Here is a 13,507-nt window from a genome sequence, read left to right on the forward strand (position 1 = left end):
AAAAATGAATTATGAGAAAAGACTTGATTCTTATCACCTCTTTAGTTTAATAAGGAATATGAAAGCCTTTACAAAACATAGTGCAAATATCAGTAGCTTCGTGAGTATAGAAAAACCACATGGCAGAGGATTTGACCCAACACTGATATGTATGTAATACAACACCCAAAAAGCAAAAACATCAAAATGTACATGTCTATATCTCATCAAAATCAAATGAACAAACAAATGCCTAAAGGAAGTTCAGGGGGAAAAAAAAAACATAAAAAGAGTGGCTTCAGGACCACAAGGAAGCAGGAAGCCAGAAAGAAGTGAAAGGGTAAAAATAAGCACTCTGAGAAGAGACAGAGGATAAAGGACGCCGTGGGCAGCATGAGGACAGGCTGCAGCTGTGACGACAAACCTGTGTTCCAGGGCTGTGTTTAAGCAGAGCTTTGGCTATTGTTTTCCCGGATATGCATGGATCACGGTATGTCAGGCGGACATGCTTGGCTGACTAGCCATGGCCAAGTTTGGTCTTTTACCATGATAGTAATAAAATAATAATGAATCGTGCCTCCATCCTAGCCTATGTTGTAAGATTCTGAGGAATCAGTTCTCGTCCTGGGAAAACTTTACTCAATAAATAAAATACTTTCAAAATCACTATTTCAACATTCAGTAGCATCACTCTTCCTTTTTACTCCCCCCCCCCCTTTGGAAGTCAGTCTGGTGACTGAAAATAAAGCAATCGATTTTGGAAGATAGGTAGAGTTTAATATTAAGACAGATCCACAGGTTTCAGAAACAAGACCAGAAAGATGTTTTCATGATATGGATAAAATCTGACTTAATTAAACCTATTACTAAACTACCTTTAGATTAATGTGAAACATTTTTGTTGCGTTCAAGTGCATTGTGCCCAACACAACACAGTGCTAGAGAACATCCATTAAATGAGCATGCTATAACTACACGATTCTTTCTCATTGCTGGATCTTTACGTTGTCCTTCCCTACACACATACAAGCATGACACAGTGACTATCTCTGGGTATAAAACTTTACCTGGATTTACGATAAAGTCTACGTGTACTTCTTCCCAAAAGTTAGACGATTGTCAAATGATGCAGCCATCTTTAATCTTTTAAATAAGTAGTATCATACTGATTTCAAGTAAGTGTGTCTTTATTAAGCCCCAGTCAGCCATGCCTGTGGACTGTTTTGCTATATTCCTCTCAGGACTCAATATTTCCCCTTTACTCTTGTTGGCAGAAACTTGATTTAAGTTCTCATGAGCTTAAATGGACCTTGAATACTAGGGTTATTTCCCTTGATTCTTCTTTCCATAGAAGATAAATTTTAGGAGCTCCTAGAAAATTCAATAGAGAACTTTGCTCATGACAGCCGATTTTTGTAAAACATTACCACAGGCAGAGCAGAGCAGAGCAGAACACACTCAAACCATCTCCAAATGTAGACAAGACACTGTTGTGCTGACTCTCTTTAAAAGAATTAAAGTGGAAAGTCACTTGAAAAACAATTTAAAATATTGTGTTGATCCTTTATTGGGACTACACAATGAGAAAAATCACGTTTAAATGAAAATAGTTTTCAATTATGTGGCAAAAATAAATGGAACATAAAGCGTGTACTTACAAGTCAAACACCAAGTAATGGAAGCCCTCCTCTGATATACTGTCATGAAGTCTCACTGAAAGAAAAAAGAAGAAAGTTTGAATTATTTTATTACCATCGCCTACCAAAAGCCAGTTCTATGAGGGGTGCTGTCAAACATTATATAGCTGTATTATATATATTGTATATGGGTGGAGAAAGACCCGAGGCCTGGGCTTGGGTTCTAATAATTAATAAACTACCTGGGCTTAAGAAAATAATTTAAGTTGTGATGATATTACTGTATTACTTAAGTACTAGAGTTTAAATGAGAAAATAAAAGAAAACTAATCCATATATTGCCAGGCAAATGCTAGATAATTCTAATATACATCCAAAGTTTCCAATTTCAGGCAATTTTTTTTTAATTTTTTAAAATTTTTTAACAATTTATTCACTTTGTATCCTGGCTGTAGACCCCTCCGTCATCTCCTCTCTCTTCCACCCCTTTGTTCCTTCCACAGTCCACTGATAGAGGAGGTCCTCCTCCCTTACCATCTGACCCTAGTTTACCAGGTCTTATCAGGACTGTCTGGAACCTCTTTTCTATGGCCTAGTAAGGTCACCTTGCCAGCCAAATGTGATCAAAGAGCAGGCAACCAAGTTCATGCCTGTGACTGCCCCTGCCCCTTACTAGGTAATCCCCATGGAGACTGAGCTGCCCATGGGCTATATCTGAGCAGGGGGTCTAGGTCCTCTCCATGCATGGTCCTTGGTTGGAGTATCAGTCTCTGAAAAGACCCCTGTGCCCAGATTTTTTAGATCTGTTGCTCTCCTTCTGGAGCTCCAGTCCCTTCCCGGTCTTTCTATCTCCCCCTTCTTTCATAAGATTCCCTGCCCAAAGTTTGGCTATGAGACTCAGCATCAGCTTCAACACTGGAATACTAAAACAAGGAAATCATGAAATTTGGTGGGAACTAGAAAAGATCATCCTGAGTGAGGTATCCCAGAAGCAGAAAGATATACAGGGTGTGTGCTCACGTGTAAGTGGATATTAGACATATAATATAGTATAATCATACTAAGAGCTATAGTCCTAGAGAAGCTAAACAACAGGGAGAACCCTAGGGAATATGCTTACTCCTCATTCAGAGGGGCAAATGGAATGGACATCGGAAGTGGGAGAAGATAGGGAACAGGACAGGAGCCTTCCACAGAGGGCCTCTAAAAGACTCTACTCAGGTAATTTTTAGATCCTCTTCTCATCCCTGTTGATCAGTGGGTCTCAAGCTTCCTAACCCTTTAGTAAGCTCCTCATATTTCAGTGACCTCCTCAACCATAAAATTATTTTTATTACTACTTCAAAACTGTAATTTTGCTACTGTTATAAGCCATAATGTAAATATCTGTGTTTTCCAGTGGTCTTAGGCAAACCCTGTGAAAGGGTTGTTCAACCCATGAAGGGGTCATGACTCAAGGTTGAGAATGGCTGCTCTTGATGTTTCTCTAATCCCAACCAGTGTCCTGATCACCACAGCAGGGACATCAATGCAAGCAGAAGTCTAGAAAAAGGTCTCCTTGCCCCAGCTTCCTTTTGTCTTTGAGTTCCAGCATAACACTGTCTAGCCAGCCTTCTTCTTTACTAATGTCACCAAAAGTAATTCAAAGTGTCTCCTAGAATTTGCTGGTAAAATAATAAACCAGTTCCTCCACTCTGTGCAGATTTCCCAGTGGGATATGAATTCTACATTTAAAACACTTTCTATACCAAACCACACCCTTAAACTTACTATTTTATCATCTACTCTTTAATTTTTCAAAGTTCCCCCTTTCTTCCCCCTATCTCTTGCTGGTGGTAACTTTTCCTGTTTAACTTTTATTGAAGGCAAGAAAGAACAGAAAACAACCAACTTGAAGGACACACTGCTTTTACAAAAGTCATGAGAGAAAGTAAGGTTTTATTGCAGCATGCTGGTTGATTTTTGTCAACTTGAGACACAAACTTAGAAATATCTGGGGAGAGGGAATCTGAATTGAGAAAAGGTTTCTAAAAGTCTGGCTGGTAGGCAAGTTTCTGGTAGATGTCTTGACTAATGTTTGATATGGGCGATCTGTGGGTGGGACCATCCCAGGGCAGCTGGTCCAGGATGCTCTAAGAAATCCAATAGGAGCAAGCCAGAAAGCAGCACTCCTTCATCGCTTCTGTTTCAGTGTCTGCCTCCAGGTTCCTGCCTTGAGTTCCTGCCCTTACTTTCCTTAGTGATGCAGTGTGATTTGAGAGTGAAAGTCATAATAAACCCTTTCCTCTCCAAGTTGCTTATGGTTATGGTGTTTTATCACAGCAATAGAAACCTGAACTAATACGCTTAGCATGGGCCTCACTGATGATGGTGAGCATATGGAAAAGGTGCACCCAGAAAAGTACTAAAGTAGGCTCAAACTATCAACCATCTGCAGAGAGTCTACGCTAAGGCTGCAACCCAGAACCCACATACTACAGTGGCCACTCTCCATAACGCTGTTCCACCCACTTTGGATCTCAGTGTGCGAACGAACACTAGAGCTTTCTAATCCCCTCTCCAGAAATCCCTTGGAGGTAGAGAAAGAGGGACTTTTGATCACCCTTAAATTACAGATGATTATTTATAAAAATGTGTATTTCCCAAGTCATTAACATGATGGGAGGCTACAGGACTTGGCCCATGAAGCCAGTCTCAGACCTCAAAGCATTTCACTCCTCTCAGTGCACGGAAAGGGCACTGGACTGTGTTCTCCCCATCTTAGCAGTCTGTCAGCACTCGTGCATTCTGAGATAAGCTTAATCAAAGCCCTTTCCATTCTTCAGCGCAGAGCACCTTCTTCTCGCCAGCATTCTAAAGCAAGCACCATATTCCTTCAATCCGTGAACCTCACCCAGAATCCCAGCACATAGTTTCTTTCACAAAGCATTCAATCATCAAGAGTTGGGGAAGAAAAAAAAAAAAAAAAAAAAAAAGCCTGTCACCCAATCTCATTGTCCCTGTATATGTTTAAAATAAAATAATAGATATGAAAGTGATTGTCCTATGATTTTAACTGTGTAAAGAGTGTAATCCAAGATGCATGGTGCTGTTGCTTCCATGTCCCCTGTAGAAGAAAATGAAGAGACTGGTTTGATACTGCATGCTCTGCTCATGACTATTGAGCACAATGAAAGAAAATAGACCGTGGCCGCTAGCTGTGTTTTCTCAAATGACACAGTATCAGAGATACCTACACAGTTGGTATTTAAATAAATTAATTTTATTAATGATACGCTTACTTACAAAATCTTTATTGATTTAGGAAATACAACTGAATTTCCATGATTCACAACTTACACATGATACAACATCACTTCTTTCTCCCATTGTTTTGGGTGAAAGCTTCAAGCAAAGGTGAGATCTTTGATGCTCAGATGACAGTTGAAAAACCAATCAGAGAATGTTGATTCAGGGGCAAACCGAGAAACAGTACTAGTTTGTTTCTGATCACATCGGGAAAAACACTTTCATAGTATGATTCACTACTATCTTAATGGTAATCCAATAATTGCAAATGATTCTTATTCAAAAGTGACTGGGGAACGCAAGTACCTCAAAGCCTTGTTATGGAATCTAAGATAAAAAAGCATTTAGCCAGCAAAAATGTTATGGTGAGCAAAGACAAACCATTTATCCAAATTCAGTATTTAACCTCACACACACCCAGAGTACCCAGGAACATCACACACACCCAGAGTACCCAGGCTTTCAATGTTTAGAGCCTAATGCTGATAAATGACCTTACTCTTAGGGCAGAAAAATCAGCATTGTTTTTCCCTAGTATTAACTTGTGCATTCAACTCTCCTTCCTTTTTTATGCACTTTCCAATCTCCTTCCATTCTGATTTTAAAATAAGAAACTGGAAGGGACAGAATTAAATGGATCCATCACACTTTTTCCTTCTAAACACAACTACATGATTGTCCTTATGAGTGTTCACGTGTTTATACTTATGAGGATGAGTCCATTTTCTTCCCTGATTTTTAACTCTTTGGCTTCTTGTTAGAGCTGATCTGCCTCCACAGTCTGCAGGATTGTTTTACAGACAGTTCTCATCAAGCTTTTGCTGTCAGCTGAGAGTAGTCCTCATCTTCCATTCTTTAATTTTTTTTAACTTAGCAGATTCTCAAGAATCGAAAAAATGTGTTTACCCTTCTAAAACGTTACATTAATTATTCCCTATAAATAACACTTAATTCCTTTTCAGACCGGAGAACTACATGGCATTCTGTTCACCCAGCTGTTAGCCTGAGCCTGACTGCAAGGCAGGCTCTCCAAGCACAATGGCTGCCGTGCGCTGAGCCAGAGTGCAGCACACTCTTGCCTCAACTGCTCCGTAACTGCCATACGCCGCACATATGGGTGCGCGCAATTATGATAATTGCATGCTTTGAAGAGGGAATTTTTATAGATAATGAGAAAAGCATTTGGGAAAAAAGGTTGAAATGGATCTTGGTAGCCACTGCTTTTTGACATTTTAACATAACTTGATGTTACACAAAAGTAACTTCAAGTGTAAGAATAAATAGATGAAATTGCATCAGTCAGAACAATATTATGATGGCTCGCAATAAATTTTTAAGTTCTGTAACTGTAAGTATGGGACTTGAAGAAAATGCCATTATACTTTTCATGCTAAAATACTAATGCTAAAGTACTTTTCATGGCCTAATTTTCTTCCTCTCTCTACTGCCTAAGTTTGATGGTTTGCATTCAGAGCGAGGTTACTATTTCCTTTTCCTGCCCCGTGTTGTATAATTTCAGTGCAATTCCAGCTGATCATCAGATGGTGCCATATCAGACCATGGCCTTGCATGCGGTGAGGAAAAAGAAATTTAATATGATTGACACTGTCTACTTATTTAAATCTTTAATTTTATGTAAGAAATAAATGATAAAATAGCTATAAAATATTATATCAAGCACAATGCAAATGCTTTTTGTAGGAGTTGTAAATGTGACGGATTTTTATCGTGAATTTGCAGTGTTAGAGCCTGTTTCAGTTTGGGTTTCACTGATGCAACAAAAACACCATGACCAAAGAGCAAGCTGGAAAGGAAAGGGTTTGTTCTGCTTACACTACCAGATCATAGTCCATCACTGGAGGAAGTCACAATAGAAAATTAAACAGGGCAGGAATCTGGAGGCAGGATCTGATGCAGAGGCCAAGGAGGGGTGCTGCTTACTGGCTTGCTCAGCCTGCTTTTTTTTTTTTTTTTTTTTTTTTAGATTTATTATTTATACAGTATTCTGTCTGCATATATACTTGCATGCCAGAAGGGGGCACCAGATCTCATTATAGATGGTTGTGAGCCATCATGTGGTTGCTGGGAATTGAACTCAGGACCTCTGGAAGAGCAGCTGGTGCTCTTAACCTCTGAGCCATCTTTCCAGCCCTCAGCCTGCTTTCTTACAGAACTCCACGGCCACTAGCCCAGGCAGGGATGGCCCCACCCACCATTGCTGTGCCCCCAACTTTGATCACTAATTGAGAAAATGCCTTACAGCTGAATCTCATGGAGGCATCTCCTCTTCCTCTCTGATGACTCTAACTTGTGTCACCCTAATACTCAAAACCAGCCACTTCTGAGACCTTCAGGAAATACCCAGTTATAGTTAGAATGTAGCCAGCCTAGGCCCAAACAGCATACTATATGGACTCCTTCAAATACACCGATATTATAATAGAATGAGAAATGATGTTTCTAAGAAGAGGACTGTGTCGGTGTATCTATCTATCAATCATATACATACATATGTATGCATGTATGTATATGCAAGCTCTCAGTATCTTGCAGAAAATCTATAGGTCAGTGTGAGATACTATTGAAAAGTGCAGAAAAAAAAAGGAAAATAAAAACAGTACAATGGCTAAAGACAGAAAAGCAGTGCTAAATGAAGAACAATTTTCATAGAAAGAGAAAACCACTTTGAGATTTAGTTTAAAACATGCTTACGGGCAGTTTGAAGACTCAGAAAAGTCATGTAAGGCACAGGGCCAGTGAAGCCGTATTTGCCTTTTGAACATCTTTTGATAAGCCTTTAAAAAGTATTATTTCTATACTTCAGATTAGGAACCTGGTAGTGTTCAGTGACTCAGCTATTTTTTCTGATAGAGTGGCAGTGGAAATGTGGGAGAATTAAGCTCTAGTCTAGAGAGAAGGCAAGTCAAGGTTTCCTGTTGGACACATTATACTAAGAAGACATACTTCGTTTTGTCAGAAGAAAGTGAACAGTATCTTGGCATGTAGCTCAATGGCATAAACCATACTGAGCATGGAAACACTCTGGGTTAAATCTCCACCAAACCTCCAAAATAAGTTACTAGATTATCTTATGGAGACATATTTTCTTTACGAAACCCCTGACAGAATATGAAGTCCTCTGTTCCTATTTAAGTACTACTTCCTTTTCAATTCACACTCTCTATCAGATGAAATCAAGTTCATTAATTATGATGACTTTGTGAAATTAGTCATACAACTCTGGTTCAAGTTATAACGATTATAACATTATTATTATTATTATTATTATTATTATTATTATTATTATAACCATTCTCCACAACTCAAATTCAGGACCTCTTTTTCCTTACTAAATTTCATTATGGAGATGAGCAGTCAATCAAACTGGTGGACTGCAGAGAGCTCATCAATATTCGTGTCTTCTGCAGTAGTATTCCTTTCCCCTCTGAGCTTGTAGTCTGCTCTAAATGATTAGCATGCAGAGCCTTAATAAGCTCTATATATGACAGCTGATCTCTTGGAAACCACCTGCTGTGCTAAAAGAAAGGTGTGGCTAGACTACTGAAAGACAAGAGGCCGAGTGGAGAGATACCCGGAGAAAGAGAGGTCACCCTGACATTCCATCCCCAGCAGAGCTCAGAGCTAAATGTAACCGCATGAGTGACCTCACCTCCAACTGAGCAGAAAAGCCATCTGATGGAGCAGTCAGCTCACAGAGCCCTGGTAAATGACAGGCAGACATGATTTCATACCACCACGTCTGGGATGCAGATGGTAAGGTAACAACAGACAAATGTTTAGGAAAGAGTTAATCTGAACCATCTAACTGTCCTCGAATGATTTTTTTTTCTTTCACATCGCAAGCAATTTTCCGTGGAATATAATAAGTTTGGCCTAGAAAACAAGCATGAATTAGTACGACTCTCTGAAGTTAAGCATGGTACGATGACATGCTGCCAATGTTACCACAATACTGATAAAGTATTTCATGGCGAACAGATTGTATTGCATTCTCATAAGCACTGTTTGTCAGCTCTGAGTCACGGTTCTGATTATAAACGAGGCAGCTTTTGCATTTTCAGCTTTGTTGTGGTGCAAGGATGGGGGTAGTTGGAGTCAGTTCACACACTGGGATGTAAAAATGGCAGCTTGTAAGTCAGAGCCTCCTTACATTCCCCTCGGTAGTTAATTATAATTCACAGCTAGAGCCGGTCCCAGCCAAGTTAGGTCATGCACCATGCCAAGCCTTCCCTGGAAGAGGGATGCCAGCACTGGGTTCATTTGTGAATCGTTAAAATTATGCTAGTATGAGGAGATTTTTAACAGGCAAGCCGCAGCACTCTAGAGAAACCGCAGCTCAGTCATTCCTACCAGGTCTTCTAACAAAGCTGTTCATTTTAGAGAAAAGACTTCCAACAGAAATCAGAAACACTGAAAAATAAATGTAAAGTCTAACACTTGTCAAAAAAGAAAACCAAGGCTATATCTGAAAATGTATCTTTTTTACTTAATCTCTATTTTTTTCTATAATACAAGCAATAAAAATCAGCAAAATGGGATCACCTTCTTTATCCTTTTAATTAAAATGTTCTAATTAAAATACATTTGAAAAATATATATGATCTATTTCTTTAACCTAAGGGTCCAAAGTCATAGCTTATTTTATTTTCAGTTAGTAAGCTCTAGCCAGAAGTAGGTACACACACACACACACTCTCTCTCTCTCTCATGCATTTATACACACAGAGAGATGTTCATGGCTTAGCTGCGCTATGGTTTAAGACATGAGCATCTGTACTTTGACTTCTTTTACTTCTCTTAACATCGCATTTATACTCTTGGAGTTTGACTGTGTTGATTAAGATTAGGCAAAAAATCCACAGTCCATGCTAAATTTAGATATCTGAACACATAAATTTCTTTTTTTTTTTTTTTAAATTTCAGCCTAAAATCTTTGCTTGATTATTTCTTTTTAAGACCGGTCTGACTATGTATGCCAGACTAGCCTAGGCCACACTATTAGGCTGCTCCTGTGTCAGAGTGCAAAGGCTTGAAATTATGGATATACAATGTCACAGGTAACAGAAACACCCACACTTCTTAAGTTAGAAAAGGAGTATGAATTTTGACAAAATATCTAACATTTGTTATTAATAAATAACAATAAATATTACTCAAGGGTTAAAATTACATCTACCTCCAAAAGAAAAATTATTTAATAAAATTTCAAATATTTTTCTTGTATTCTTATTCTTTTGTCACAGGGAAAAGATCTGTAATTCCAACTTAATATTTTAAATATAATATTATATCTAAAAATTAATTCAGTATCTTAAGAACAAGGACTAAAGACTAACTGAGTACTTTTTGAAGTAGTCGGCTCAGTTAGTTCATGAAAAATTGGTGGGAAATTCAATCCACATTAATTAACAAACTCTTCTAGAAGTATACAAAAAGGATGGAGCTTTAACATGAGTCCTGGAGGGGCCTCACAGGGGGCACACATTAACAAATCATTCAGGGGTATCTCCTCCATGGAACAGGTAAAAATCAAATACCTGCATTCCATGCAGAAAGCTGGGAGTGGATTTTGTTAAGACCTGGAGACTTTTTTTTTTTTTGCTGTCTCTGGAGGCTGACCTCTCTCCAACTCCCCAGAATGATTATCCTACAATCTTCCCTCCCTAGACCCATCCTTAGAGGAGATATCACTTGTACTTCGTGGCCTGCTGACCTCTTTGCCATAGGTCAGACACCATACTGGCTTCTAGGCCTTTGGCTATAGAGCCCACCAAACGGCCACACATACTTTGTGAAAGAGTTTCTATCTGGCCACACCGTAAGCTGCACTGTGTATCTGGAAGTGGACTGATTATTGCCTGGAAACCTTCTCCCAAACTACACTGTGTTTTAAATGTGCTGATAATGCACCCCCTGGGGTTGGACTCCCCAAAGAAGTCTGATCAGGTTGACAAGTCAATCTGACTGAGTTTTCCCTCACTATATATATTCTCCACTGCTTTATTTTTAGTTACACTTTTTATTTACTGCGGGGTGTAGGAGTGTGCCAGAATACACATGTGGGAGTCAGAAGACAGTGTGAAGGATTCTGGCCTCTCTTTCCACCATGTAGATCTTGGGGATGAAACTTGAATCCTCAGGCTTAGCTGTTAGCCCTTACCTGCTAAGCCATCTCACCTGACCCCCGATTTTTCACTCTTATTGCTTCACATGGTCAGCACCTAGCACTAACTTTACTGCATACAACCTTCTTTATGTCCAATTTCCCACCTTATCCTTGATTCAAAATTAATAGCCAAGTTAGACCAGCAATAGCTAGGATAGTTCAGTATCCTTCAGTACCAACTAGGAGAAACAGTGATGTCTTCTCATAGCTCAGCTACAAACCAGAATAGCCCCTGGAACTTCTAGGTGGTCCAAATATTTGTTACTCAAGCAGAAGGTAGGACAGACACAGAGAGGTCACCAGTGGCAGGCTATTACACGATTATTAGTGGTTATATATGTGTGTAAGAAAAGAAAAGAAATTTGTGTGTGTGTTTGTGCATGTGTGTATACATATATATTGTAAAACCTGCAATGAGATAATCACAAAGGTAACCTTTTCATAAAGAATATTAAAAGAGAGACAGGCCTTTAGCAGTGCCTGAGAGACACCTCAGCTATGAAGCACTTGACTTGCATGTATAAAAATCTGGGTTTTGTGCCCAGCATCACGGCCGCAGAGACAAAAAGTTACTATCAGTCCAAAGCACACAACCCCAAAATGTGAGGCCTTTTCCTTGTCGATGTTCCAACAACTTTAAAACATACCTGAATTCATTTGGGAATTGTTTCCAGTGACTAACTAGAGACAACGCTCACAACGTTTATCTCGCCCACACCTCCACCACACTAACTGGGCAGATGAGTTACATTTCTGACAGCAGTCCCCAGTGAGCAGAGAATGGAGAATGCATTAGCTCAGCCTTTCTCTGCAACTGACACCCGCAACTGCCAGTCCCCGGCCATTCACCACGCCAAATCTTCTCATCTGTCAAATCCTGTTGTTTTTCTGGAATTCACTCTTCATATAAAATATTGTGTCCAAACTTGATTTTTTTGTCTATGAACCAGAAATATGTGAATTAATGAGAGCAAAGTAAATAAGTAGCAAAGTAAATAAGTAACCATGGCATACTAAATTGTAATGTATTTTTAATATGCTAACATTTTTCTCTTTATGTTTTTATGCCCCAAATACTTGTGGGGCTTGAGGGGTCTGTGCTTGTCCTGTGAGCAGGCGTCTGATCCCTAGAAACCATGTAAAGGAAATGCCTGGAGCGGTGGCATGTGCTGGTAGCTCCGGTGCTGAGGAGTCGGGGAAGGACAGGTTGGTGGGTTGGCTGGTGAGTCAGCCTAGCCAAACCGTGAAGTACCAGGTCAATCATAGACCTTGTTCTTTGACGTATTTCAGGAGCTTCTGATCCCATTTTTGTTTTTTCTTTTTTTTTTTTTTTTTGTTTTCTTTGTTTTTTTTCATTTTTGTTTTTTCTAACCTGCTCTCTTTCCCTTTACCAGAAGCCAGGCAACCCTCAAGTCTGACTACTGTCAGTCAGCTCAGAACCCTTTGCTTCTGTAGAAGCGACCAAACCCATTCATGGACTATGCTATGTCTCTCTATTATTGTCCCTGCCCATCTTACTGCTCTTCCTTAGACTGGTATGCTCAAGATCTCCCGGAGTGTCCCCGGAGAAACCCAGGCAGGCATTTGCTTCATCTTTAAGCTTTCTCCTCTCTTCCATAAAATCCTCCTTCCTGATATAGTCCCACGACTTAACGGCCTCCTTCCACCACCTACTCAGCTTTTGAAAGGACCTGCTTTGGTGAAACTTCGCTGGAACACTGTTGTATTTATACATACGCATTTTACACACGACTTCTTTCAGGTTAAACTGCAACATTTAGTATGTGCAATGAAGACTCATGGCCAGGAAGCGATCTTCTGATTATCTGGCCCTTTACATAAAAGTGTGTTGACCCTTGAAGAGAAGAAAGGTTGAAAGACAGATGAAGCTTGTGAGAGGCTACAGTGAGGCATGACAATCTGTGTGGCTAATTCTAACTCTAAAGAATGATGGTGGAGAGACAGAAGAGAGTGGGGTTCCATCCAGCAATGGTTAGCACACTAACCGAGAGGCAGAAGACAGAAGGTGGTAGTCAGTTACTATGCAATAAAACTAAGAAGGGGACTTCCCCAGAGGATGCTGGGAAACTGCTGTAGTAAGAAATGTGGAGTGTGACCAATAAGCAATTGTGCTTCAGAGCTGGAGTGGTGAGGGGGTGGATGTGAAGGAGGTGACGGAGGAAAGCAATGAGGTGCAAGGAAACAACCACCCACCTCTGGACAGCAGAATGGAGAGGACAAGGAAGACTGTCGCTTGCTTAGCAGTGCAGACACAGTAGCCCAGTCAAGGCAAAGGAACACCCAGCTGGCACAGTCAGAAGAAATGAACATTCAGCCAGTCTATCTATAAACAAACCACCCAATGTGCTGAAAGTTTACCTCAATGCAACACTACCAGGAATGGGGCCTAAGGAGA

General features: G+C 39.9%; 1 protein-coding gene across 12 annotated transcripts in view; it reads right to left on the minus strand.

Moving 5' to 3' along the window:
• Camk2d (calcium/calmodulin dependent protein kinase II delta) overlaps positions 1 to 13,507 on the minus strand; it is a 256,393-nt gene that overhangs the window by 119,239 nt on the left and 123,647 nt on the right. For all 12 annotated transcript variants that reach the window (XM_060392779.1, XM_060392777.1, XM_060392782.1 and 9 more), the window contains exon 4: positions 1,638 to 1,692. In XM_060392779.1, coding sequence (XP_060248762.1) covers positions 1,638 to 1,692 — 55 coding nt within the window. The remainder of the gene's footprint in view (positions 1 to 1,637; positions 1,693 to 13,507) is intronic.

Source organism: Meriones unguiculatus, chromosome 10 (genome assembly GCF_030254825.1).
Source record: "Meriones unguiculatus strain TT.TT164.6M chromosome 10, Bangor_MerUng_6.1, whole genome shotgun sequence".
NCBI lineage: Eukaryota > Metazoa > Chordata > Mammalia > Rodentia > Muridae > Meriones > Meriones unguiculatus.